Source organism: Hippoglossus stenolepis, chromosome 14 (assembly GCF_022539355.2).
Source record: "Hippoglossus stenolepis isolate QCI-W04-F060 chromosome 14, HSTE1.2, whole genome shotgun sequence".
Taxonomy (NCBI): domain Eukaryota; kingdom Metazoa; phylum Chordata; class Actinopteri; order Pleuronectiformes; family Pleuronectidae; genus Hippoglossus; species Hippoglossus stenolepis.
Genome location: NC_061496.1, coordinates 20,529,168 through 20,556,356, shown reverse-complemented (window position 1 = coordinate 20,556,356; position 27,189 = coordinate 20,529,168). Strand labels below are relative to the sequence as shown.

At 41.8% G+C, this 27,189-nt stretch overlaps 2 protein-coding genes across 4 annotated transcripts; one reads left to right on the top strand and one right to left on the bottom strand.

Annotated features, from left to right (window-relative positions):
- Positions 1-103: 103 nt before the first annotated feature.
- On the top strand, positions 104-14,489 carry prkaa2 (protein kinase, AMP-activated, alpha 2 catalytic subunit). Its single transcript, XM_035175915.2, has 10 exons — positions 104-321; positions 1,561-1,702; positions 3,355-3,448; positions 4,296-4,440; positions 5,374-5,461; positions 6,377-6,601; positions 7,313-7,475; positions 8,849-9,187; positions 9,275-9,401; positions 10,488-14,489. The coding sequence occupies exons 1-10, from the start codon at positions 222-224 to the stop codon at positions 10,736-10,738; spliced, it is 1,674 nt and encodes a 557-aa protein (XP_035031806.1). The 5' UTR covers positions 104-221; the 3' UTR covers positions 10,739-14,489.
- Positions 14,298-26,032, bottom strand: LOC118120707 (FYN-binding protein 1). Of its 3 annotated transcripts, XM_035175912.2 has the most exons (23): positions 25,780-26,032; positions 24,204-25,324; positions 23,926-24,095; positions 22,748-22,945; positions 22,408-22,663; positions 22,196-22,320; positions 21,695-21,723; positions 21,557-21,591; positions 21,208-21,376; positions 20,036-20,195; positions 19,626-19,755; positions 19,468-19,502; positions 19,292-19,376; positions 19,143-19,177; positions 18,315-18,384; positions 18,157-18,228; positions 18,003-18,022; positions 17,273-17,342; positions 17,115-17,186; positions 16,964-16,983; positions 16,585-16,618; positions 16,124-16,229; positions 14,298-16,039 (listed from the first exon to the last, which is right to left on the bottom strand). In XM_035175912.2, exons 1-22 carry the CDS (start codon positions 25,786-25,788, stop codon positions 16,136-16,138), a joined length of 3,009 nt encoding a protein of 1,002 aa, XP_035031803.1. In that variant the 5' UTR covers positions 25,789-26,032; the 3' UTR covers positions 14,298-16,039; positions 16,124-16,135. The 3 variants fall into 3 exon arrangements, with proteins under 3 accessions (XP_035031803.1, XP_035031804.1, XP_035031805.1); XM_035175913.2 differs by lacking the exons at positions 17,115-17,186; positions 17,273-17,342; positions 18,003-18,022; XM_035175914.2 differs by lacking the exons at positions 17,273-17,342; positions 18,003-18,022; positions 18,157-18,228.
- Positions 26,033-27,189: the final 1,157 nt, after the last annotated feature.

The following is a 27,189-nucleotide window of genomic DNA, read 5'->3' as shown; positions in this document are numbered from 1 at the left end:
CATGTGCAAGTTTAGTCTCTTTAATTTGTTTACCAATCTATCAGCAGAGCTGTAGGTGAAGTATTAATACACCGGGTGGTGGTGGGAGACGCACGCCGGGCAGATGACAGGTGGAGGCCGCCGGGTCCTCCTCAGCAGCTCTCCTCCTCGGCCTCGTGCCCCGCCCCTCCGTGCGCTCCGCAGGCAGACAGCACACGCACCTCACGGAGCGAGCGGAGAAGATGGCAGAGCGGCAACAACAGAAGCACGAAGGCAGAGTGAAGATCGGCCATTACATCCTGGGCGACACGCTCGGAGTGGGGACGTTCGGGAAAGTGAAGAGTTAAGTCGTGTGTGTGTGTCATGTCGGGCTCAGTGTTAGGGACTAATGTGAAGTAGTGGTGCCCCCCCCCTTGTCTTCAACTTACCGGCGGTCAGTGGGCACTCTGCGTAGCTACCCCCTTAACGTTAGCGGCGGAGGGGATTTAAAGCGTAAACACGCTCTGAGAATGCGGCCGCCTCAAAGTCAAATTCTTCCACCGTAGCCCGTGTGTGTAGCGGCTGTTATCAGCCGTGGCAGGTGTGTTCACCTGGAGGACAACGGCGAGAGGCAGACATGTGTGCACTCATGTCGTGTAACGGGACACCGGGAGGGGGGGGGGCTTCACGCGGGTCCTCTGCCCCCGTGTCACGGTAAAGGACACCAGTGAAGCCTCCGTGTGTTTCCTCCATGTCAGCTTCATGTGTTCAGTGTTTCGAGGCGCTGGAGCTGGCGTAGCTTCGGTGTCTCGCTGCTGACCCGGCTGGGACGTGCCGTGTGAGTCGGGGGAGCTCTGTCCAGGCGTCAGGTTTCACCGGAGGGTCAGATGACAGGAGGTTATTCCAGTTTCCCTGGCTGGTGTGCGGCCACTCTGCGTGACCTTGTGCGCTTTCACCCCGCGCCCCCTGTGTGGAGGTGACCCCACCTGAATCCATGACCACGTTCAAAGCCCGATTACTATTTTATGCCTACCGGAATAAAACAGTCTAAATTCATATTGCTCCATTGCCGAATTGTATACAATTTTACCAGGGATAATATGTGTTTGTTTTCAGGGAATTCCTGTTTGTGCCTTAGTTGCATTCATGTGTTTAGTGTAATGGTAGTCAAGCTGTGATTGGGGGTTGGCATCTCCAATAACAACGTAACAACGTGCAACAGCACCCTGTACAATGGCATGGTTACAATAGAGCCAAAGCCTCAAGTCCGTTTACAAAATCTTAGCAGTTCACAAATAACAAAACACACAGTAATAAAACAGTATTTAAACACTTAACATGTGACACAAATTTAAGCCTGCCCTACCATTACAATAATAATAACTATAATTAGGTGAAATCATAAAGCATTGCGATAAAGTACAGAAGCTTTTGATTAGCTGCCATATTTCCTCAGGCAGGGTGTTAAATTAAACTTTTACCGTTTACTACACCTCTCTGCCTCTTTGCATTGTGTCTATCTGCCTGTATAATGTTGTATGTGTTTTCTTTGCCATCTGTGATCCGCAATCTGCTTCATATCTGTGTTTTCATTGTTTTTAGTTGGAGAGCACCAGTTGACAGGCCATAAAGTGGCTGTAAAGATCCTAAACAGACAGAAGATCCGCAGTCTCGATGTCGTGGGGAAGATCAAACGAGAGATCCAGAATCTCAAGCTGTTCAGACACCCACACATCATCAAGCTGTAAGTGGAGAAAGACAACGTGTCCTTCTATCAGAGTTATGATAGAGAGACTAGAATGTCACTCAGTAGAGTGCGTACCGCTGCCAAGGCCCAACAGTCCAAACATGTCTGACTTGATCTCTATAAACAGATTCTACATGCAAATATGCAGAATCTGTGGGCAAGGGACACGATTTTGGGGCTGGAAGCCTTCTGGTGAACAGCACATGTGGAGAATAAAAGAGGTGGAACATATCGACCAAAATGCATTGGATACCTGCTTTTTAATTTATCTGTATTATTATATTCATATGGAGATAGCTGATTGAAGAGATTACCCATGATATTGTCAAGGCCCGAACACCTACAAAAAGTATCGCTGATTGTGTTTTGTGTGGAGAAACGTTCCACTCGTGTGATAAAAGAATCTAGTCGTACTGTAAACCGTGTACGACGAACAGAAGATGGGGTCTTGACCTTGAAACCCTAAAATATTGGAAGATGTTGCCTCTGAGAAATCAACAAAAATGTTGAAAAAGCCCTATTTCGCAAAGTCAAAGAAAAAAAATCCTTGATCTGCTTCCAGATCCGGATCTGCACCCAAATTTAATGGTAGTAACACATCTTTCCTCTAAACTGATGGTAATCCGTCCACTGGTGTTGGCATAATCCTGCTAACTAACTAACAGACAAACAAACCCAGATGGAAACAAATCCTCCTTGGCGGAAGTAATGGCTTAGATCTGGTAGATTAGTGGCTGTCGTTTTGTGGGCCTTTGCTGCGTTGTGTTCCCTCTGTGTTGTGGCATGCTTTACTTGTTGCTGTTTGTTTACTACAGCTGCACTGTACTGAGCATGCCCACTGGGCTCCCAGGAGGTACAACACACAAACAGACCAATACACACACACAAACACACACAGGCTGGAAGTAGATAAAGAAATCTGTTCTGGTCAATACATATCTCCAGTTATGATTTGCTGTAAGTTGTGGTAATTCCTCATCCAGGTGTCACAGCCTCTTGTGTGTTTTTCTTTTAGCTTGTCTTCCTTCTTTCTTTCTCCTTCTGTCTCCTTGGCCTTTTTCTCCTTGTCAGTCCCCCTCTCTCTGTCTCCTCTCAACAATCTCTGCGTTATTTTTAGGCCAGGGTTATGGTTAGTCAACCGTCACACTGTAAGTTATGGCAGATATGTGAGCTCTCAGGTCATGAGCTGGAGTGCTGCGGACCACTCTGCCACAGACACACACATTCATAAACACAACTGTATATATTTGAGCTACACACACTATGCTTCAGGGAGTCTTAGGCATGAAGGTGGAACTGAGAAAAGTCCACTTTTTGATGTATTGGCCTTGTTTGTAAAACCATGAAATGAATTGAGGAATGAAGTTGATTGTGATGAAGAGTAAAGTCTCCCACAAGCAACCATTCATGAGATTATGTCTGCTTTATAATATATCTGACCTTTATGAAAGTAATACCTACACTCAGCAGCCATACATCACAGCTCAGCCTCACCTCTCTGTTTATTTGTGCCTGTGCATTTAGGCTGTGCAGGTTTTGAAGTAAATAAGAAATGGCCTATTATTATTACTTTTTGGTTAATACATACATACTTGGCACTTTAATGTACAATAATTCCATGTCAAAACTGTTGTATGTTTGTGTTGTAGGTACCAGGTAATAAGTACACCCACAGATTTCTTCATGGTTATGGAGTATGTGTCTGGAGGGGAGCTGTTTGACTACATCTGCAAACATGGACGGGTAAGACATTTAAGTATTAAGTGACTCATTTGAGTTCCCATCTACTGTCTGCTCTCTCATCAGAAATTATTAGCTCAATACTAACCATGGCTAGAAACAGGAAAAGGTGAAGCAGTGGCTGAGGAAGTGTGTATTACTAACGCTTATTAAACATAAATTGATACCATTTATTTTTAAGCTCTCAAGGTATCAAAATACTGTCTAATTACGCATTATCTTCTGGGGCCTTTCTTGTTGACTTGGCCTGTGGTAATGCTGGTTGCGGCTTTCTTTCTGAAACTATACAAGTGACCTGTGGTAATTTAGCCATGGGAAGTGAAGGCTTGTGCCACCGCTGCTGCACAAAGAGCTGTTCACCAGTTTATTCAAAGTTCAGTGAAACTTTGAACCCGGAGAATGACTTTCCGTTGCTGTTAACATGAACACGCTATTGTCATGAATGCGTGTCAAAATCTCACCAAAATCAACAATGCACTTCCTAGGGCCATTAACAATACACATGTCAAGTGTGCAGCTGATAAGATGAACAGTTCTCAAGATACGTGAGCCACAAACAGACAGAGATTTCTGGAATTAGTCGATATATAATATTAATAATCCCACTTGAACATTACCTGACCCCTGAGCCTTAGAAACCTCATGACCAAGCCCACAAATTATAAACTAGTTCCAAACAGGAAAGCACATGACTTAATTATCCACAATTCTTTCCACACCTGTGCCATAGGCTTGGTTCTGCATTCTGTTACACTCTATCTTTCACACAAGTAGCGACACATGAACTTCTTTATCTAATACATTCCCAGTAAAGCAGTCCAGTCATGTCTGTTCATATTGAATCTTTCAGGTTGAAGACACAGAAGCTCGTCGTCTTTTCCAGCAGATCATCTCAGCTGTGGACTACTGCCACAGGCACATGGTGGTCCACAGAGACCTCAAACCTGAGAACGTCCTGCTGGATGCCAGCAAGAATGCCAAGATTGCAGACTTTGGTAAAATTCCATCACACACAGTTATAGCTGGAGGGAGGGATAAAGAAATTGGCTCGGCAGAAGCTGAGGATTGTTTGGGAATTTAATAAAAGAGAGAGCGTAACAGAACATAAGTGAATATGTTCAGGGGGGAATAAGAAACAGAAAGAGGCAGAGTTTGTGGCAGAGATAATTGGAATTAACCAAGTTAATTGGAGTCTGATTAGAGCCAAGTGACACATCATAATTATACAATTATTTATACCCTTGGAAAATAGTGTGAAATTACCGTCAAGCACCTGCTAACCTCATTTTTAGATAAGAATTAATTTCCTATTGGTTGCAGTATGATTGTTCTAGCTGATTGGATAAGAGACCGTGCCTCTCCATGAAAGAGAGCAATATTTTCAAAAACACACGAGGGTCCTTGTGCTCAGCAGGGTGTGTGTGGGGTGGAGAGAGCTCCCCTAGCAACGGCCAGGTCTCATATCAAGTCTGGCAAGAAGCCTTGAGGCCCAGTGTCATCTGATAGGGAGGGAATCGTTGGGGTGCGGTGGGAGTGTACACCAGGAGAAGTGTTTTGGCTGAGAGCAGCAGACACTGGTGAGCAGAGAGAGGGAGTGTTAAGGGAACAGGGATGACAGATAAAGAGAAGGTCAGCACATCACAGAGTGTCTGGCGTTCATCATTTGGCAGGCAGAGAGAGGCTCATCCAATTAGATGAGCTTTGTGTTCAGAGCTTACAGTCTTGGCGCAAAGGAGGATAAAGATATCAGCTGTGTCCACAGTGTATAACTCTTACCCCCCCTGTGGCGGGCAGTGCTCCGTTTAACCTGTGTGTATCAAAGGATCAATAGCAGTAATATAATAGAGGATTGTTTCTTTAGAGCGTGTTACTGTCAGAGGGAAGTCACAAAGGTGTTAATGTGTGTTTATCTTGTGGTCGGCCAACAGGTCTGTCAAATATGATGTCAGATGGAGAGTTTTTAAGGACAAGCTGTGGGTCACCCAACTATGCTGCTCCAGAGGTCATCTCCGGAAGGTGTGTGTGTGTGTGCATGCGTGTATATGTGTGTGTGTAATCACACATATGATCAAGGCCACTATGATAATCACACTGCAGCTAATGATTATTTTCTTTATTAAATTAAAAACGTGAATAAATGTCCATTGCAACTTTGTCCAAGAGCCTCAGTCCTAAAAACTAAATATTCAGTCAACAACTAAAATTATGAAATACCTATTGAAAATGTTTGGCTTTTTTTCACTATGTTCGCTGATTATTTTGATTTGATTTTAATTTGATTTGATTTATATTGATTAATCAACTAATTCTTTCTGCTCTAATCGCAATAAACTATGTCACGACGACACAATTATTTATATGGCTTTAGGACCAAAATAGGTTGTGCCTATTGGACAGAAAACAGCCTTTGTGGATACACGTGAAAGTAATGTTTACATTAAGTGTTACTTGAATTGTAACGTGTGTGTGACTCCTTGAAGTCTGAAGATCCTTCCACATAAAACAATTGTAAAGATGATTTATTCAGTATTTTTGCGCATTGTGTACATTTATATATACGAGCTTCTTTACTTCCATTGTTTGTGCATTGCTGTGTTTCATGGCTCATAACCACCACCACCTGTCTATCAGCAGAATACTGTGCAACCTTTGGAAGGAATGTGTACTCACCAATTATGATTGATCAATCACTAGTAACACTTCATTTTAGCGCCAGCTATTTAGCATTTATACGTGGTATATAAACAATGACTGTTTGTATAGAAACACTAGTTATGCATGTTTCACTAGATGAGTTTTGGTTGTTGACAAATACATGAATGGAAACATCGGGTCAAGCGGCATCTTATCTTCATATGTGTCACAAATACATTATAAATATGAATAACCAATGTCTAAATAACCTGTCACATCCTCTCATCTGTCTGTCAGGCTCTATGCAGGCCCAGAGGTGGACATCTGGAGCTGCGGAGTGATCCTGTACGCCCTGCTCTGTGGCACTCTGCCCTTTGACGATGACCATGTTCCCACGCTGTTTAAGAAGATCAGAGGAGGCGTCTTCTACATGCCAGAGTACCTGACACGCCCTGTGGCTTCGCTGCTGATGCTCATGTTACAGGTTGACCCCCTGAAGAGAGCCACCATCAAAGACATCAGGTAATCACATCATTCTGTCAGATCAAGTGACCTTTATCCTCTACAGGAGGTTTTTGCGCCTACAGTCTTTTTTAATAATTTGTGACAGGTTCATTTATTATCGTCAATACCGCAGTGCCTACAATCTGTCAGCACTGTCAGATGATTGGTTGTCGTTTCTATAATGTGTTTTACTTTGCTTACATCACATTTTGAATTTAATTTTTTAACCGATAACCAACACTTGTTAACTGATTATTAACCATTAACCGACAAGATTAAAATATGGCGTTGTTGGCCTCGTGATTGTCAAAACATCCATATTTCCAAGTTGTCCAAAGACATTTTAACAGATTAATTAAAACATTTAATTTGTCAAAATTCGTATTGTTGCCTAAAGGTTAAGAGGTTAATGATTAACACCCCTAATGGCATTAATCTTTTCAAAATAATTTAGATTGAGGTATGACTTATTTGAATTATTTGCAATAGTTTCTTCTTTTATCTCACTGGTGTTAATGGTCCCTTATCCAAACAGTTGGTACACAAACAGACTATTGTGTTTGAAGCAATGTTTAGTTTAAACAAAGTTTGAATCAAAGTTTAAATGCCACATACTGTGATATTTCGAATTATAAAATCGCAATTGGTTTGGTTTCATAGTTAAGCACGATCATTTGTATTTTTGTCTTATTGTACTTTGCATTGAGTGATGATCCTATCCTCTGTCAGGGAACATGAGTGGTTTAAGCAGGACCTGCCAGGCTACATGTTCCCTGAAGACCCTTCATATGACTCCACAGTCCTGGACGAGGAGGCCGTCAGAGAAGTGTGTGAGAAGTTTGAATGCACTGAGTCTGAGGTTGTGGCCAGCCTTTACAGCGGAGATCCACAGGTACACTCATTAAGACACATTCAAAATCTTGAGTGTTTTCTCTGTTTAATGTATGATTGTTGTAATATTTACAAGAGTATGTAGGTGTAGATATAATGTAGGTTTTTATATAGCTTCATTGAGAGCTTTGGGGTCACAGTAAAACAGTGTTTAAGGATCGGTTTGGGGATTTTCAAGTCGATATCAATATGCCCATATTTAGAGAATAGTGGACAGCTCTCCGGCATAAAAATACACTCCAGAGTTTGGCTGCAGCTCATTTGATACTTCAGTCGTCCCACTAAGCAAAATAAAGTTGAGCTTTCAAATTTAGAGTCTGTTTATTTCCCCACTTTTTGTTTCCCTGGATGGTAGTTGGTTCCCAGCTGAGCTACATTGGAAAAGGGGTAGTGGGGATAGTTAGCGATGAAAACCTAATCTTAATTTATCCATTATCCATTATCTATACTGCTTATTACTCTTTTATGGGTTGTAGGTGGCCTGTGGTCAGTCTCCATCTGACTTGAGAATCACCCAGGACAGGTTGCCAGCCCATAATATCGATTCAATTTTATTTTATAGTGCCAAATCACAAAATACAGGTGCATCAATATTGTTTTAAAACAGACTTGAAAAATTCTGAATCTATCCTGTAAGCTATTGTCTAATTAGAAATAATGCTGAATCGACTGCGATTGTCATGTTAAGACTCATCTATGATGCCTTTATATGCGAAAAGTGATATGTCCATTTCAAATGATATAGGAGTCACTGCCTTCATACTTCCATTCATCCTTTGCGTTGACATGCGTCTAGTGCTTGCAATACATCCACTAGAGGACAGTGCAGAGACAAGAGTCTCTGACCACAGCAAGGTTGTGATAATGGACCTGTTGAGAAATAAAAGGCACCTGATGGAAGGTAACGTCTTTAGATGCCTGTAGTTTCTTAGCAACTTGCAAAGTCTCCCCTCAAAAAGTTCCGCCATTGTTGAACATTTTTCTTTTTGTCCTATGGTCATCTCACCTGCACTATTAGCTACACTGCCCCCCCATCATTTCCGGTGGTACTGTTCTGTTTTGTCCATATCTGTAAGCTTTGAGAGGACATTAATGCAGAATACAGACAAAAGGCTATGTCTGTTTCCATATATGCATCTAACATTGAGCATAAATGAACCATTACCATAACTACCTCGCTCTTCTGTTTATTTATACAAACCACTGCTGTTAAGACAGAGTGTTCACATCTGAAATCAAGCTCACCTTGTGCTTTTCCTGATTGTCGTGTGTAGAGAGTTTTTAGGCTTCATTAATCTGATGGTGTGTCCCTGGCTTCAGTGAATTATCTCTTCAGTCTTCACTATACTTCCCTTCCTCCCTCTCTCCCCCCAGGATCAACTAGCAGTGGCCTATCACCTCATCATAGACAACCGGCGCATCATGACCCAGGCCAGCGAGTTCTACTTGGCCTCCAGTCCTCCCCAGAGTTCCTTTATAGAGGAGGGCATGCCGTTGCCCCCTGGTGTGAAACCCCACCCAGAGAGGATGCCTCCGCTCCTGGCTGACAGCCCTAAGTCTCGTTGTCCTCTGGATGCTCTCAACACTACCCGACCCAAACCTCTGGCAGTCAAGAAGGCCAAGTGGCACCTCGGTATCAGAAGTCAGAGTAGACCATATGATATCATGGCTGAAGTTTACAGGGCTATGAAACAACTTAACTTTGACTGGAAGGTAACAAATTCTTACACATACACAGTTGTGTACTGTACACACATTTTTCGCTTTACAAACTAGATGCTCTGTTATTTTGTGTGGAAGGTGGTGAACCCATATCATCTGCGAGTGAGGAGGAAGAATCCAGTGACGGGCAACCTGGTGAAAATGAGTCTGCAGCTCTACCAGGTGGACAACAGATCCTACCTCCTCGACTTCAAGAGCATAGATGGTCAGTGACAGACATATTCTTTTTATTTTTATTCAATCCGAATATAGAATTGATACATACACCTCTGCAGTTGAAATGGAAATTTGCAGGCATGAGTTTAAAATCAAAGCTGCTTAGCTTCAAAAGAGACACTGCTAGAACTATGTGATCATACCACTCTAATGGAGTTAGCAGCATTTTGAGCCCTGCTGCAAACTGCATCAGCAGCTATTGTGTGTGGTTAGCACCGCATGCTGGAGGCAAGACTCTTCGAACAGGGTAGATGGAGATTCCCAGGTGACTGCTGGAGAGAGATTGCAGAGACGGTTCGTAAAGAAAAGGCATTCTGCAGGAAACTATGAAAAAACCTCTGCGATTGGTTTATTCAGGCAAAAACGCACACAAACCTGGGGTTCTCCTGGAGGAAACATGCAAAAACCCCTTGTGTGTGTTTATTCTTCTTTGCCTTTTACCTGTGATGTTTTTTTGTTTTTTGCAGCAGTGACACCTTAGGCCTTAAGCCTAATGGTGCCAGTCTCTGTACAAACATTATTCACAGGGTTTGGTCATGAGAGGTGTAGCTTGGAGAAAAAACAGTATTTGATGTTGAAGGAAGTCATTTGCAATCTACTATTGGGGAATAATGTTGTTTGCCAGCCTTTGGTTTGGGCTTCGTCCATCATGTCCTGGTTCTTCTCCCTAGAGGTGGAAAATGTGAAGAGATTAGCAGTTAGCTTGAAACAGAGCTGAGCATAAGTACAGTCTCACAGGACCACCAGCATGGGCAATTTAAAATGTGAAAATTTGTATGAATATCACAGTAATTTTGATACAATTTTGTTGAAATTATAACTGATTTTATAAGAAAATAGTTTTCAATAAAAATGTGTGTGTGTGTGTGTGTGTATTGAGTTACTGAGATTACAAATTTACTTACACTCAACATGAAGGTAATCTTCATAGGTAAAATACAAATTCAGAACACATTATTAAAATTCGTTGTGGGTTCCTAACTTAATGAAGAAGTGTATGTATTAACTAAAACATACAACTCATGAACCGGCCCCTCTGTTGAATGCTGATGCTGTTTTCCTCCACTTCCCCCAGATGACATCATCGAGGCGGTGGGCTTCAAGTCAGGTTCATCCACTCCACAGAGGTCGGGCTCCACAGCCGGTCTCCACAGACCCAGACTGAGCATCGACTCAGCCAGCCCTGCCATCGATCTGCCCCAGCTCAGCTCCTCTCTCCCAGGATCCCTGTCTGGTAGCTCCCCTCTTCTCACCCCACGTCAGGGATCACACACCATGGACTTCTTCGAAATGTGTGCCAGTCTGATCACCACACTGGCACGCTGAGGCCCGGTGACTCCTAACCTTCCTGTAATATGGATGTCAGTGGGGTTTTAAGCCATTTGCAGATGTGGGATGTAGAGAGTGTAGCTGTGTGTGGTGACTTCCTTTTTCTGTCTCCTCTCAACCTCTGTTCCACTTGTGTTTGACAGAGAGAGAGAGAGAGAGAGAGAGAGAGAGAGAGAGAGAGAGAGAGAGAGAGAGAGAGAGAGAGAGAGAGAAGAAGAAGAAGGAGGAGGCCTTCAGCAGAAAGGCAGATTATTATTATTTTTTGTTTTAAAACAGTCCTTGGGTCAGAAGGCCATCAAAGTGAGTGATGAGAGGTCGTAGTTCACAGCAGTGATGGCGTCAGCAAAGGTCAAGTTCACTGTCAGTCCTCTTGCAAATCCCATAAATCTAGTATCAACTGCTGAAATATCTTCACCCACCAGGAACTGATCGGAGGTCAGTTTTGCTTTTGATATGGACTCTGGTTAAAATTGACACTAACTGTGTGTCTGTAAAAAGTTGATTTCAGTTAATTTCAGTTTTATATTATATTTGGTTTTTAAAGAAACAGCTTTTGTTTTCCATGTATATTATATTTATATTATATCATATTACGTAGCTGAAAAGGTTGATAAAAGTATATACCAAAAATTTGACTTTATACATCAGAAAGAAGATTATAAGTTAGGTATGAGAAACATATTTATTTTTTAGAGATTGTTTTTTAGCAACTGTAGTTCTGTTATTTCAGCACTGCGCTGACATAGAGGTTTATACAGATTTTAGTAGATTGTGGGTGAATAATGAACCTAGAGAGACGGCAGATTAATAGAATGACTATATGTTACACGGAACTGACTGTGTGCTGCATTTGGTGCTGCAGACAGACACACACCATCTCACACAAGTTTTCACTACCACTGAATTATATTACTATAGTTAAATTATATCTCTGAATACCAATGGACTCTCCTTGCATTTCAAAGATTCCTATCACTCAGATTCATTCCCACATGATTATCATCATTGCATACATTAAATAATTGTCACACACAGTCACCTTTACACGAATTGAGACGAGTTAACCGCCTCTGAGTCCAAACTGTACATGAGTAAGTACAGAGGTGATGTTGATAGAGTGGGCGGAAAAGGTCATGATGATAAATCCATGTGAGATGTGTGTGTCTGCTGCAAGACAGTATCAAGCCACAGAAACCTTTTCTCCAGTTGCCTTAAAGAACGCAACACAGTGGTTCTTTACATACGTATACAGAGAGTGTGTGTATGAGCCAGTGTGTGTGATGCAGATCAGATGGGTGAGTGTCCCGTCTTCTTACTGACCTGGTGTGTTAGTTTGGAGGACCCTCGCAGTGGGTTGTGAGCTCAGTGGAGCAGGTGGAGTAAAGTGTGAATCTGAGAACAAAGAGCTGAGAAGCAGAAACACGATGCTTTGGTGTTCTGACGCTGTTGGAGCTGTTTCCTGTGTGTGTGTTTGTTCGGTTCAGCTGTTGTCGTCTTTTCAGTCTGCACTCATTTGTCGAGGCCAGCCGTTTGCATCACATACTTTGTGCGTTACTGTATATGTTGGTTTGTGGTTCTACATATTGATAAACATCACGGTGTTATTAATTTTATAAATGTTCTGCATTTGCCTGTCAGTCATACCAGATTAGTGTTGTCTGCTGTTGTTGTCACTGGATCTTTTCTGACAGAATGTAAAGTGGAAGCTAGTGCTGCTCACACTTCTCCTCCTCTGTCTGTCAGGGCTGTGCGTTATCTCAGTGTAGGTCATTTCATATCCAGATAATGAAAAAACTACACAACATTATCTGTATATCTTATTGAGAAGTTTATGTAAAGTGGCCACATGTAAAGGCATATTTCTTATTACATTACTTTTCGTCTTGGCATTGTGTACTTTGGGACGAGTGTTGGCACCAACTCACAAAGCTCATGTGTTTATTTCTTTGCAAATGTCAAGCTGCCAGGAGCTGTTCCCTCTTTTCATCTTTGCCATATTATCTGTGGGTCTATTGCAACTACTCCCGTGGTGTTTTGAGTGTGTTGTGTGGAACGGGGTGCTGTATGATTAGCAAATTACAGTTTTCTGGTGTGTACTAGACTTCTCTTACCAGAGCCACTTTTATGAGACAGAAGTAGCCTCCTCTTTTAGATACATGTTCCTCCTTTAGTTATTGGCTTGTCAAAGTCCTTTGTCCTGTTCGGTATTACCCCGTTGGGTGTCAAGTTCACTCTCTTCCTCCTTTTTGACTTGTCCTCATGTAAGTGTCCTGCCTACGTCCATGCTGTGTGGAAGAAAGCAAATTTTCATCCACATGAAAAAATATTACCATGAAGAGCATCACAACAAAATGGATATTCTGTCACCTCATGATATATCTTGTCATGTCGCACAGCCCTGCAGAGTGTGTTCTCTTGGTTGGTGGTGTTTGATGGAGAGTTCTGGACTCATGTCTTTCTACTGTTCTCAGTTTAACACAGAGGAGGAAGAGTTAGTATCGAATTTACTTTAGACTGGTCATTAAAAATATGAAAGGGATATGTAATGGTGTTGATAAGTTAGGAAATAAATAAAAACATGAATAAATGCAGTACAATACTATACGTAAATGAAGTAATACATTTTGAAATATTTTAAGATCCTACTTAACCTCAGCTCACTATTATGAAATGTTATTTATCATTGTTAGTTTCATAGACTAGTTAATATGGAATAGCAATGAAATAACATTTCATAATGATGGGTTGAGTTTTTTGTTATTAAATTATGTATAATATTAGTGTATAATATTTCATGTATATTTTGTGTATTTATTCATGATTATTTATTTCTTATTATTTGCTAGAGGTGAAGTTGATATCAGCCAAAGATCAGTCAACACATTTATATTTTTGCCTTATGAGAGCAACATGAAGATTTTGGGTTGAAACGGTGAAAGTCCCATTATGTGTTACACTGCTCAAACCCTTTATTACAACATCCTGTGGTTGTGTGTAGAGTTGTCCACTGTGTGGGACAACACACACACCACTGAGTACACTTTGATGTCAGAGGGAGAAAGATACATGCAACTACACGCACATACAAACAGACACACACATAAACACACACACACATACAAGTAAACACTAATTCATGTTCTTCTGTTAAACTTCTCTGTTACACTTTATTACTGTGTCTTAATGACTTGTCCTGGGCTACTCTGGTCACATCAGGATCATACTGCATTCACTCCTGATGATACTGCTGCTCATGACAACACTGATCCATGAAGTGCAATATCCAGGAGAAGCCGTGGTCCGGATTTAAAATCTCCTCTGATGTAACCAGTATTCACTGTCAGTAAAAAGTACTGCAGTACTGCACCATTTCAACTGTATGCAACTATCAGTGGCATGTTCGTCATATAAACTCTACTGTGTGTCTAGAGCTGCAAACACATGCCAGAGGACCTAATCAAATACACACTGTCTGTGTCGTACCAAAGTGAAGGTTTGTCAGTCTCTGTCTATCTGTGGTGGGGTTCTTATTAGTGTAACCTTAAGTACCCCTGTGTGTGTGTGTGTGTGTGTGTGTGTGTGTGTGTGTGTGTGTGTGTGTGTGTGTGTGTGTGTGAGAGAGAGAATGTGTCTCCCTGTCTGATTGGGGTTTGGATTTCTCTTGTTATGCACTGCATGATATTGCTGTTATGATTTGCACTTTAATGAGTATTTATTGAAAAAACAATAAACAAACATAATTTCTTGAGGTTTTGTCTGTTTGGATATTTGGAAATCACACAGACACACAGATAAACACATGACAGATGGTTATAATTGTGTATCTTCCACAGACAGATGTCAACAACAATATCTTACATGAACATGACCTCAGGTGATCATCAGTACTTTACTTCCTCCTCTGTAACACTTACTCTTCATCTTGAGGGGAAATCCTAAAAAATAGGCGGCACATAAAAGTGGCACCTGCCCGACATCAGCTCCATAAAAAGAAAAGACGATAAAGTTACACGTGATGTTTCCCTCCAGGAGGTTCAACTATGAACACTACATAGTAATTCTTTGGTTGTATAATTGAGATTATTCTCCGTGTTGTTTATTGGTACATAATTAAAGATCATTTTTATATGAACCTGACATGTTGAACCATTTAAATACATGACAAGTTACTTCCATCCTCCACAGTTTATTGACAAATAATGAGAGTAAATAAAATTACAAAGTAAAAAAATGTGTAGATATACAAAAAAGCACAAACATATAAACACTTTCAACTAAATATTGAATGTGGTCCTAAAATCTGTTGAGTCATGCAGAAACAGAAGAGGGCACAGCACTGAACCAGGAGGCCACTCGGAGAGCGCACACCTCCACTAAGGCTAATGCCCTATTTAACCAAGGTAAAAGCTGGATGTATCTATTTATCTGGATCTGCCCTAAAATTGAATGGGTTCTTTCTTGGGTCATGTCCCACCTCTCCACAAAATTTCATGGAAATCGGTTCCGTAGTTATTGTGTCTTCCTGCTAAAAAATCTAACAAACAAAGGAATGCTGATAAAAGCACTGTCTTGGTGGAGGTAACCAATGAAAACTGTTCATGTCACTCGCGGGGTTGAATTATTGCTAAAGACCAAACCTAACAAGACTAAGATCAGTATTCAGACAGTGGTAACGTGTTAGGTTCTTTGGACTGAGCTCGACCCTAAACTGTGGATTAACAACCTGGTAGAGGAAGGACTAATGATTATTAAACATGTTTTTTACTGCAGCTGACCTATATTTAACAGTGTCTTGACATAAAAAAAATACACTAGTGTTAGAAAAATCCACTTTTGCCATTGTCCTGCCATTGTTACAACACTAAAAATAGATTTGGCTTTCGGGTAATAATAGGAAAAGCTTCTAATTTTCCCCCCAAGGAGCCTCCAGTGTCACAGTATCTAGAAAACCGGTGTGTGTGTGAGTGTGTGTCTGCAACAGTTTGTAGCTCCTTGTTTGGGATCAGCTCGATCCTCGAGTCACTCCGAGGCCGCAGCCACACATACTGTCCCTCAGCGGTTTCACACCAAGTGCCTCAGAGAACAGAAACAGCACGGGGAAGATTTCCAGCTGCTGAGAGTCACTTCCTGTTCCTCTTGTAAATCATCACACTGATCCATGCACATGGTCGTCAGATAAATTAAGTCATATAGTCGAGATGATGAAGTCACTGTCACAGCATTAGTAGACTGACACGGGTCACAGCGTGAAGAAAAGCATCATGGACAAATCCTGGTTCTTCTGTCTGCTTTGTGTTTCTGTGACAAACAGAAATGAACTCTATGTCAACATGTGAAACGCACAGTGATGGACAAAGAGGAGTCTGGGTGATTCTCTCTTACCGTGTCTGGCGATTACTCCCCGGTCAAATCAGCATACAGGTCAGGAGGAGGTAAAATGAGCGAATCAGGATCAAAAGCTACTTCTGCTGTTTCACTGGCATCAGGCCTGTGGAAAACAGATTAGAAAATAAATCATCTTCTCCTCTTCCACCTTCTGTTCTCCTGTGTTCTGGTGCTGTGTGTGAAACATTGAACCAACAGTGACCTCCTCATGTCACCATCTTGAAAGTTAAAGCACATGACTGAAGATGACCAACTCATTCTGCAGAGTAACTTCCTGGTCGTACAGGATGTGCATTCTTTCACCTGTCCGTCTCGCTTTCTCTCAAACACAAAAAGAATAGAACTCTCGCTTTTCATGCTCAGCAACTCCTTCCAGTCTTAAAAAGGAAGGAGGCCTGTTTGTCTGCAGGTTGCACCACATGTTCACCACCTGTTTGGGTGTTTTCAGCTCTACTTACAGCGCCACTGCTTCCTGCTTCACGAGCACACCACCTGGAATGGAAAGTGTTTTGTCGAGTCACATGCTTCAGAAATGATAAATTACTTTTTCAGTGACTGAACTAATGCGATAAAGAATTTACAATATATTATTTAACAGGAATAATCATCTTGCCCACAATTATTCATATTCAAAGAAGATTGTGGCCCCAAATGAAATTACTTCAATTGGTTTGTTCAACTTAGTTATTAGAAAAATATATTAACACAATTTGTAACTTTAATTAAAAAACCTTAATTTATTTATATTTGACCAATTTAGCTTTTTTCCCCAGTTAATAACTTTCTTTTTTCCAACATAGACTGTGTATTTTTGTCCATGGAGAATTTTTCACTTACTTGTATCCACTTCATTGTTACTGTGAAAAAAGGAAAAGCAAGAATCAAAACCCCATTTGTGTTTGTACATGTTTGTGTGTGTGTATTCACAGGTGTGTATTAGTGTGTGCACATAAAGCAGGTACTGTACAGGTTAGTGCATGACACCTACCTGGAAGCTGGCTCCACAGGTTTGGGTGAATGTGAAATTGTTGCAAACTTCTGAAGTGCTTCAGGTCTTGCTCTGATAAAAAGACAAATACACATGTAAACTGTGTATCTACACTTGTTGTATATGTGTAAGTGTGAGAGGGAAACAGGGGAACTCACTGGACATGGGAGCCTTCTGCACTGATGTCACTGTGACTGTGCTGGTGGACGACATTGAGATCCTTGTTTACTATGAAAATAAATAAGCAACACACGGGAAATTTACATCATATGTTCTAAAATGAGACACTTTTTTATTCAACTAGAACATCAATGAAAACCTTAGCATAACACTGATCGTTAATATCTTCCTGTTTACACAACCAATCTGTCCATCTAACGTGTTTCATGGTGGTAAGTCAGTATTTAAAGTAGTTATACAGAAGGTCTGCAGAGATTAGAATGGAAAAGTATCACAACGTCAGTAGCTTTAAGTTGATGCTGTGCTGTGGTTGTTGTGGGGATGTAAATGGAAAGTGTAATGTTACCCAGTGGTTCAGTTAGTCAGCTTCTGTCTTTAAATTCTAAGTAGATTTATGTAGTTTTCGATCAAACATAACAATATCTCAGAAAGTGTTTTGTAGCCACATGCTTTAGAAATGATAAATGACTTTTTCAGTGACTGAACTAATGCAATAAAGAATTCCCAATACATTTTTTAAAAGGAATAATCATCTTGCCCAGTTATTCACATTCAAAGAAAAATGGTACGTTTGTTTAACCTAGTTATAAGAAATACATATTAACACAATTTGTGACTTTAATTTAAAAACTCCGATTATTTGTATTTATCCAATTTAGCATTTTGTTTTTACATTGTTAATAATTTCATTTTTTCATTTTCACTTACTTGTCTCCACTTCATTGTTACTGTGAAAAAAGAAGGAAAAGCAAGAATCAAAACCCCATTTGTGTTTGTACATGTTTGTGTGTGTGTATTCACAGGTGTGTATTAGTGTGTGCACATACAGCAGGTACTGTACATGTTAGTGCATGACACCTACCTGGAAGCTGGCTCCACAGGTTTGGGTGAATGGAAAAATGTGGCTAACTTCTGAAGTGCTTCATGTCTTGCTCTGATAAAAAGACAAATACACATGTAAACTGTGTATCTACACTTGTTGTTTATGTGTAAGTGTGAGAGGGAAACAGGGGAACTCACTGGACATGGGAGCCTTCTGCACTGATGTCACTGTGACTGTGCTGGTGGACGACATTGAGATCCTTGTTTACTATGGAAATAAATAAGCAACACACATAAATGTAAGACACTTTCTTAAAAATATTCAACTAGAACATCAATGACACTAAACTTGTGAATGGTACTGTTACTGAAGTCATAAACTGATAATTAACATCTTCCTGTTTACACAACCAATCTGTCCATCTAACGTGTTTCATGGTGATAAGTCAGTATTTAAAGTAGTTATACAGAAGGTCTGCAGAGCTTAGAATGGAAAAGTCTCACAACGTCAGTAGCTTTAAGTTGATGCTGTGCCGTGGTTGTTGTGGGGATGTAAAAGTGTAATGTTGCCCAGTGGTTCAGTTAGTCAGCTTGTGTCTTTAAATTCAGATTAGATTTATGGAAGTTCACTTTTTGATCAGGGATAACAATAATCTGATAAAATGTAAGTCACTCTGAATCTACAAATATGTGCATCGTGTCTGTGAGCTCTGATGTAACTGAGAACGGGGTTGTTGCAGGAAGGTTTAAAAAGTACCTCCTGAGTGTCATACGCAGTCTTGCAGCTCCAACTGCAGACAGTGATAATATCTGAGCCAAGCCGACCAAACAAACTATAACTCCTCAATCTGACAGTAATGACGGAGTTTAGGGTGATGGGCTGTGTGGACAGTCATCATATAAACGTTTGCTTTGTTCTTTTTTGTTTTGTCATTAAACCTCAGTGCAATTGGCTGATGAAATGTTTGTCGTAAAGTCAGTGAGCTGAAGTGTTGTGTTAAAACAGTGTGGTTTGTGATTGCATACCCAAGTCTGGCATGGACAGTGTCCTGGTGTGGCCCCTGCAGCGGAAAACACAAGACGTTAAAAACAATCAAAGATCCCTGTGGGTCCGTCTCTATCTAAAGCAAATAACAATAATTCGCTCGTGTGGACGGAGTTCGACATCGACTTACACTGGAGCAAATGGATCTGCAGGTTCGTGAACAGGGGAGAGAGTTTCATCCTCATCACCGGTCCACTCTTCACTGTCATCTGAGACTGAACACATCATCATCATCATCAAACATCTGCGTCTGACTACGTTAAAGACATACTGTAATAAGTGTGAGTGAGGATGTAGAACACTTACAGCTTCCTGCTGATAACGGATAGTGATTTGAGGCCCTGAGAAAAGAGATAAAACACAGATGAATCATCATTTAAATTAACAGTGTAATGAATAATGCATGAGATGATATGTTTTTAGTTTATTGTGCCATCTGTTCATTTCCCACTGTGCACACTGACCTGCTCCCCGCGCTGGGGACCTCTCCGTCCACGACGTTGGTGCTGGTATTGCGGGTGATGGCAGCCCTCTTCCCCAGCTCCAGCATCTCCTTGATGTCCAGCTCCACATGATCCACTGCAATGTACCCATCTGCAAAACACCCTCACACAGTCACCGATGGACTCACAGGCAGGGACTCAAGTGCACAAGTGACTTTTCCCAACAACATTTTCTTAAGTCATCAGTTTTCTGTCTCATGTGGCTCAGGCTTCATACGACTGGTTGTGTCTGTGAGCTTCCTGGTGTGATTTCTGTTGTTTTCATCATACTCCTGCTGCAGTGTTGTCAGCCTGTCTGCATATTTATGCATCTCTTTGCCCTTGAGGTGAACACACGGATAATAACAATGCATGAGGTTTGGAACACTCACAGGTGTTGCTGCTGTCTCTGGCCAGCCACTTCCCTTTAGGGCAGTTGGTGGTTCGGATGATGCTGATGATGTCACCGCTCTTGACCGGTAAATCGTCCTTGCGTCCTTTTGTTGTCACGGTTACTGTCGCCTGGTACATGGCATCCTCCTGTCCTGCGATCTGACAAACAGAGTTACCGGTTAGAACCATAGACTGTTTGTAAATGACAGCTCCCAAAAGTGAGGCCAAATCATCTTGATGGCCTCTTGGTGGCTGGCTGCAGTATAGATCATAAACCTTGCCTCATCCATGTTAGCGGATGGGACACGGAACAAACAAAAATATCAAAGTACATGTCAAATATGTTTTCTCCAAGAGGATTTCTGTCATTTTAGGTAGTTCTCATCACACTGATGTTTCTTAGTAATTTGGTTTTAATTAGACTGAAAAAAGAAAATAGTTTACAGACTTAAAACAATGACTTTAATTGTAACACACTAATTAATAAAGTTCATTCAAATAGAAATTAACCACATATTCACACGGATAGTGTGTTATAAGCTATTGTGAGCTATATTACTGAGTAATAAAATAAAGAGTTGGCAGCACTTGTTCGGTTAAGTGCTCTTTATTATCTTATTACTCTTTACTATATTCACAGATCAAGTTACTTGCAATACCCTCACACTCTCTTTGCCTTTTCCCTTTCCAAAATAAAAGTCCAGGAAAGACCAGAAGAAACTGCGTGAAAAAGTACAGGATTAACTTAAATGTACCCGGGCTTACTCAAAGCTTATGTTATCATTTAGCTCTATTATATAAATTCGTGGTGTGTGTTGTCAGCTGTTTGACGACTGCTCCATTCTTTCTGCTCAGAGACATATGTGCAGGTGGTGTTTTTTTTCTACATGAGCAGAACCACATGTTCTTTTGTTATAATGTGGTAATCGCATATTTAGTATATTGCAGAGGAGAGGGTAAAGTTTATAAATCTCCTGTCAGAAATATCAGCAACAATGAGGCGAGTGTTTACACAGATTCCATTTGAGGCAGCACATGTTTCTCACCTCAACTCTTCCACAGGGAGGAATGAATCCGGACAGGTTTGTACGCCAAGACATATACCCCACCCTCCCCCGCTAGCTCGTTCACTTTCCATACCTGCCTTCTCTTTCACAATAACATCACTCACTTTGAATTTCTTCTTCATCTCGTTCTCCTTCTTCTCCCTCTCCTTCTGCTCCTTCTTCTCCCTCTCCTGTTTCTCCTTGAACTCTTTCTTCTCCTTCTCCAAACGCTGCTTCTCCCTCTTTTTCAGCTCTTTCTCCTCTGACCCTTCCACGGCGGCTTTCTTGTCGGTCCTGCAGAAAACAGAGCAGTAGATATTGTCTTGTTTGAAAGAGGGTGGGGGGGGGGCTCCTTGCAATTTGTTTAAATGGCAGAGGAGAGTATGGGGGAAACAATGGCAGACAGAATTCTCTCATCTCAAACAGTGAGAGAGATAAACTACGACGAAAAGAGCAAAAAAAATAAGGACTTACTTGCCGAACCTGCTCATCCTGCCTTTCTCTCCATTCTGTAGATAACAACAAAAAGATAAGGTTTGACTCGTCTTGCACCAAATCTCAGATAAGAAAAAAAATATGCTTTTATTTCAACACACTGACAAATTGACTCACTGTTTCCTGTGCTGCCTCCGTATATGGATCTGTGGTAAAAAACACATTCAATTAAAAGTGGAGGAATTGTTTAAATCAACTTAAAACACATGAGAAGCTTCAAGGCGGTTTTCAGTGTCGATACGATACAGAAGATAGAATCACACCAGATAACAGCATTTCTCTGTCAACGAGAGCCGCTAACGAGAAGTGCGCGTTATGTATACTCTCTTTGGATGTCATATCTATACACACTTTAACTGCCTGAAGTAGGACTGGATGTGAGGGCTTTGCTACACAGAGTAATGCTGCTCTTAATCACCATCTTGAGCGGAGGCCGATTACTCTAATGACTCTAAAAATGATTAGTAAAATATTCAAGCAAATCCAGTTTTAGAAATGCAGGCTTTAGTTTAATGTCACACTTCAGGCACCATACCATGCAGTTAAGTATTTTAATTGAATTTGTCATCTTATCGATATAAATGTTCTGATATGATACGACTGATATGTCGTCCTTACTCTTTGGTGGTCCCTTGCGTTTCTTGCCACCCTCAGACTTTCCTTTCTTTTTGAATGCAGACGTTGTAACGTCCTCATATGTATTTTCTGCACTGATCCCGTTGGCAGCTTCAGCAGCTTCAAGCCTGGTTTGCAGAGAGGAGAGAGACGGTTCTCAGAGATGAAGAAACACTTCAAAGTAAAGACGCTACAGTTAAATGTATGTGTCTTACCCTGCCACTGGTTGTGCATTATTTTGGTATTCATCTCCAAGTGCCGGCGCAGCATCAACCTCAGCTGCTGGAGCAGTTATCCCATTGCTGTAATAATCTGGGAGGTTCTGTCCATCAAGAGTGTCAGGACCAGTGTACTCCCCATTCTCCCAGCCTGACACCGGCAGCTCTGGAGAGTGGCCGACTGAGGAGACATCGTCAAACTCTGGGATATCCGTGGTGTCCGTCTCTGAGAACTCCAAAGTAGCAGAGACATCTGCAAGTAAGGTGAGATACAATGAAACCAGTGTTAGGAGGGCATTGAGTGGGCTGGTCGATAGCAATGGTGTTTGGTCCACACCATTATCTTCCGCAGGAGGAAGAGGGATCAATTCACTCAGGTGGACATAGGGGGGTCTGTCTGGCTTCTCTGGAGCTGGACCCAGAGACTCGGGGTCTGGGAGGACTTTCCTCGGTGGGGGAGGGGGAACCACAAACAGCTCTGGGACAACATCAGACCCCTCCTCAGAGACACCCTCCAACACTGAAGAGGCTTGTCCTGAAACGGACAAGACTAATTACATTAGTCTCCATACACAACTCTATACAGGTTTGTCAGATACTTTACAACCAGGTCAAAGTGAAATGTTATGGACATCCTCATTTCAGGAGAACGACTTGGATGCGAACGGTAAAAATCACACAAACATAGAAAGAAAGAGAGCCAGCAGAGTGAAGAGTTTGATTTGTGAGGAAACCAAACCAGTCGGGCACACTGTGAAAGTTGTTGTGACATAACTTTGCAGAGCAGAGATAATGCAATTATAAGAGAAGAATCAGGACGGCGTAAAGAAAAAGTGCAGATGTTCTTCATGAACAAATATATTATACTTCAATGCATGTTTTTGTGTGGCTCTAGTTTTTAAGTCACTTTTTTAATTTGAAGTGCTAGCAAAGCTCGTTTTGTCTTTAAACGTCCTTTCAAATTAAACTGTCCTATGAAGCATTACTAATCATTTAGTATTGGTGTTCAAACAGAATCACAAACACACACATCATGAAATGATAAATGACACGAGGTTGTTCAAAATTGATACAAATGCACAAACACCTGCGTGAACGTGTAATACTTTAATAAACTCTGTGTAAGTCAAGTCACTATCAACACCAGAGCCGACTGACTGTGTTTAACAGACATTAAAGTGTTTGTCACTGCAGCTCTGTGTCAAAACGACAGACATGCTCCTGTCATTGCTGACATACTTCTGTGGCTCTGCCCTGCCTACTGCCAAGTTGTTTCTGGCACAGAAGAAGAATGTCAGGACTGTTCTTCATTTTGTGTGTGTGTGTGTGTGTGTGTGTTTTGTGTGTGGGTCTTTAAAAGCTGCTTCTCCTAACAAATACCTGAGGCAACAAGATGTTCACATACCTGACATTGAACAGTGAATTAAAAAATCCAAAAAGACTGAAATTGGACTGAAAGGTGAAGAGCAGGGAGGAGAAGAGAGGATCTCTGTGATGTGCTGAGTTGAGACTTACGGTGGTCAATGCCATTGACTTGCTCTGGTTTCGGTCGGAGGGCGTTTCCTGCCCGGTCTTCATAATCTATAGGTGGGAGATCTAGCAGAGAGAAGGTGGGACTCGGAGAAGGGGAGAGGTCTTCAGGTGGAGGGGTGATGGAGTAAGATGTGTTGTGGTCTGTCTGCGGGCTGAGAACAAATAAGACCGAGTGAGATATTAGCCTTCAACAGCTTTGATCACAGTTCTTCACATCTTCTGAAATAGTACACTGTGTTTCAGATGTTTGTGTTGTTTACCTGCCGCTCTTCTTGCGCGCATTCTCCAGAGCGTTGAGAATTCTCTGGTCAGCTGGAGTCCGTTTCCCAGAGCTCATGTCCGCCGCCCTCTCCAGGGCTGAGAGTGCTGAGATTGGACGCTCAAGTTTGGGAGATGATTGCGTCGATGGAGGGTCTGTGATCAGAGGAGGCGTCTCTACTGCAGCTATACTTACAGCCTCTATGGCAGCCTCTGAGATCTCAGCCTCAGGGGGTGATGGAGATGGAGTAAACGCCACTGGAGGTGGAGTAGGGGTAGGAGGGGTCGGGCTGATAGTATGTGGAACTGACAGGACAGGAGTTTCTATCTCCAGTGGAGTTTCACTCTGCAGGGTTGGGACTGAAGGATCAGGGAAATCAGGAATATGGGCGGGAGATAGGTTGTAGTCGGGAGAGGCAGGGATAATGAAGGGTGGGGCTGTTTCCATTGTAGCACTGGAGGCAGGTAAGGATGGGATGTTTGGCAATAGGGCTTTAGGGGCATAGATTTCAGGCTCTGGTGGTGCGCCACCAAATTCAGAAGGCACAGGTATGAGAGGAGCTGTTCCAAGAATGTCTGAACTTGGGCTGTCTAAGATGGGGTCGGTCGTAATGTCCAGTGAATCTTTCTTTACTGACTTCATGAAACCAAGGAAACCCTTCTTCTTCTGTATTGTGCCTTTAGGTGGAGGTGTGGCAGGCACCAGTATTTCTGTGCTCTCCTTCTGTGCTGCAGGGAACCTCAGTGAGAGCCTTTTGTCTTTAGCGTTGTCTTTCTTCGGCTTCTGCTCCGACGAGTCGTCGTCAAGCTTCTCCTTGCTCCCTTTAGTCTTGTCTTTACCCACTTTCAGCTTGGTGTAGTTCTTGATTAGAGACATTTTGCCCTCCTTCTTCTCGTCCTTGAAGACCACCCTGGGGCTGATGTGTGTCTTCCCCTCAAGGCTCTGGTTGATGGAGGTGAGTAGGGAGGGGCGCGCTCCTGCAGGGAGGTGTCCAGGGGGGCTCTGAGGAGGGGGCACTTGCTTTGGTTTCTCTGGGAGGGTCGGTTTGATTCTAGGCTGCGTCAGTAGGAGTTCTTCATCCTGGAACCTGGCCCTAAGAGCCTTAAAATCCAAAGTGTCCTCCTGGTGGCAGGATCACACAATGAAATGACATTTAAACACTGACACCTGTTATGTTTGGATTCACAAAACAGAGCAACTTAGAATTAAAGAGGGTGAAATCCTATCATGAACAATCTCTTTACATTTAACAGCCTTCAGTGGTGTGAGGTAGTGATTTTGTTTTCTTTTTATTCTATTTGCTTTCAAATTTGTCGTTTTTTTTCACAAAGTACACCCACACACATCCACACACATTCCAACACACATGACACATCAGGCTCAGATGTGTGTATGTGCTGAACAAATCAGACTCAAACTAAATATATTTACGACTCAAAAGTGATTTTCAATATGGCAAAAGTAGGTTGATATAATTATCTGTTAATACATGATCAAATATCATCACAGATTGTAACACAATCTTTTATCATGTGAGACTTTGCGGAACGATTAGAAGTTATTATAGGAGCACATACCTGATCCATCGTGCGCTGAAATATCCACCGAGACGACAGCAGCCTGTTTAGTCAAGTGAGTTCAGTCCAGTGAGTTTCTCCTTCAGCCTCTCATCATTCTGTGTGTGTGTGATGAAAATTACACCATTAAGTCAAAACCCACTTCTATCATCACGTGAATCGATCTGTGTCAAATCTCTGCGCACGTCCTCTGCCCTCTGATCGGAGGCAGTGCGCGGCCCATGCGCACAGCAGACGGTTTCGGTGGAGGAATGAGGTCGAGTGGGAAAAGTCTCACTCATCTTTAGAAACTGTCCGGCCCGTCGGACGAGTCTGAGCTCAGGCTCTGAAGGATCCTGCAGGAATGTGGCCCGGCTGGCAGCTCGTGGACGCGCACAGGTGACTCACTGTCACGACACCTCGGAGCTGGAGCGTGCTGTTCTTTCCCCTGTCTGTTTCTACAGTGAGAAGATGCGATGTCAAAGGGACCGATCACTACCTGTACTGATTCATTATCAGGAGCTTCAACATCTGAGTAAACACAGAGGGAAAGGAAACAAAAAGAGGTCAGGCAACATTCCGGGTTTATACACGCAGAATACTAAAAGCGGTTTTTAAGCTGTTTTTTTTAACAATATGACACAAATACACCAGGTACACACTTCATGTGAAGGATGTGTTCTGTGTGGCTGTCAACACATTGTTGCCCAGACAGGTGTGTCAGGAGCTGAGGCCTCACACTCTGAGACAGGCCTCTGTTTCTCTGCCACATGGTCAGGATGGCATCCAGGATTTTAACCCGTGGAGGAGGAAATACCTTTGCCTTAAGTAGGAGTACAAATACTCAAATTAAAGTACCACATAACTTTTCCACCTGTGTAAAAGCAAGAAATACTTGCTTTTAAATATACTTGAATTAAAAATGTACCCACTTGCAGAATGTAAGCTATTCCCCAATGTGTAAATATTTTTGAATCCAGACTATTACAGACTTTGTCATATCAGTTAAAAATGCAGCAGATGATGCGACTGAAAACTCAAAATCATTGTTATATCAATTATTTGAAAGGGTATTTGTAATTGTGAGATATGCACTGATAAATGGGGTGGAATAAAAGTTTGAAGTACTCAAAAATAAATAACATACATGAAAAATGTACTTTATTACATATACCTCCACTGAATGTAGCTTTGAGATATTACATCACTGCACAATTGATTATTAATATTTGCAGGACTGTTAACACTATAATGTTTTACACTGTACATTTTCTATATTTTTTTTTAGAGTTCCTTGTGTTTATATTGTATTGTTTTTACTGTGTATTTCACGATTCCCTCTTTGCTGTATGGTACATTTCCCCATAGTGGGACTAGTAAAGGATCTTATCTTAAACATATAGCCATAGGTCTGGTCTGTATAGGTAGACT

What these genes read in the sequence shown, in the direction of transcription:
- LOC118120707 (XM_035175912.2), bottom strand. An exon ending in AGTCAATGGCATTGACCACC is followed by an intron (nt 22,946 to 23,925) that starts GTAAGTCTCAAC and finishes TGTCCGTTTCAG; the next exon opens with GACAAGCCTCTTCAGTGTTG. An exon ending in TCCGTTATCAGCAGGAAGCT is followed by an intron (nt 19,377 to 19,467) that starts GTAAGTGTTCTA and finishes TGATGTGTTCAG; the next exon opens with TCTCAGATGACAGTGAAGAG.
- prkaa2 (XM_035175915.2), top strand. Translation starts at nt 222, where the DNA reads ATGGCAGAGCGGCAACAACAGAAGCACGAAGGCAGAGTGAAGATCGGC. An exon ending in ACATCTGCAAACATGGACGG is followed by an intron (nt 3,449 to 4,295) that starts GTAAGACATTTA and finishes TGAATCTTTCAG; the next exon opens with GTTGAAGACACAGAAGCTCG. An exon ending in GCCACCATCAAAGACATCAG is followed by an intron (nt 6,602 to 7,312) that starts GTAATCACATCA and finishes ATCCTCTGTCAG; the next exon opens with GGAACATGAGTGGTTTAAGC.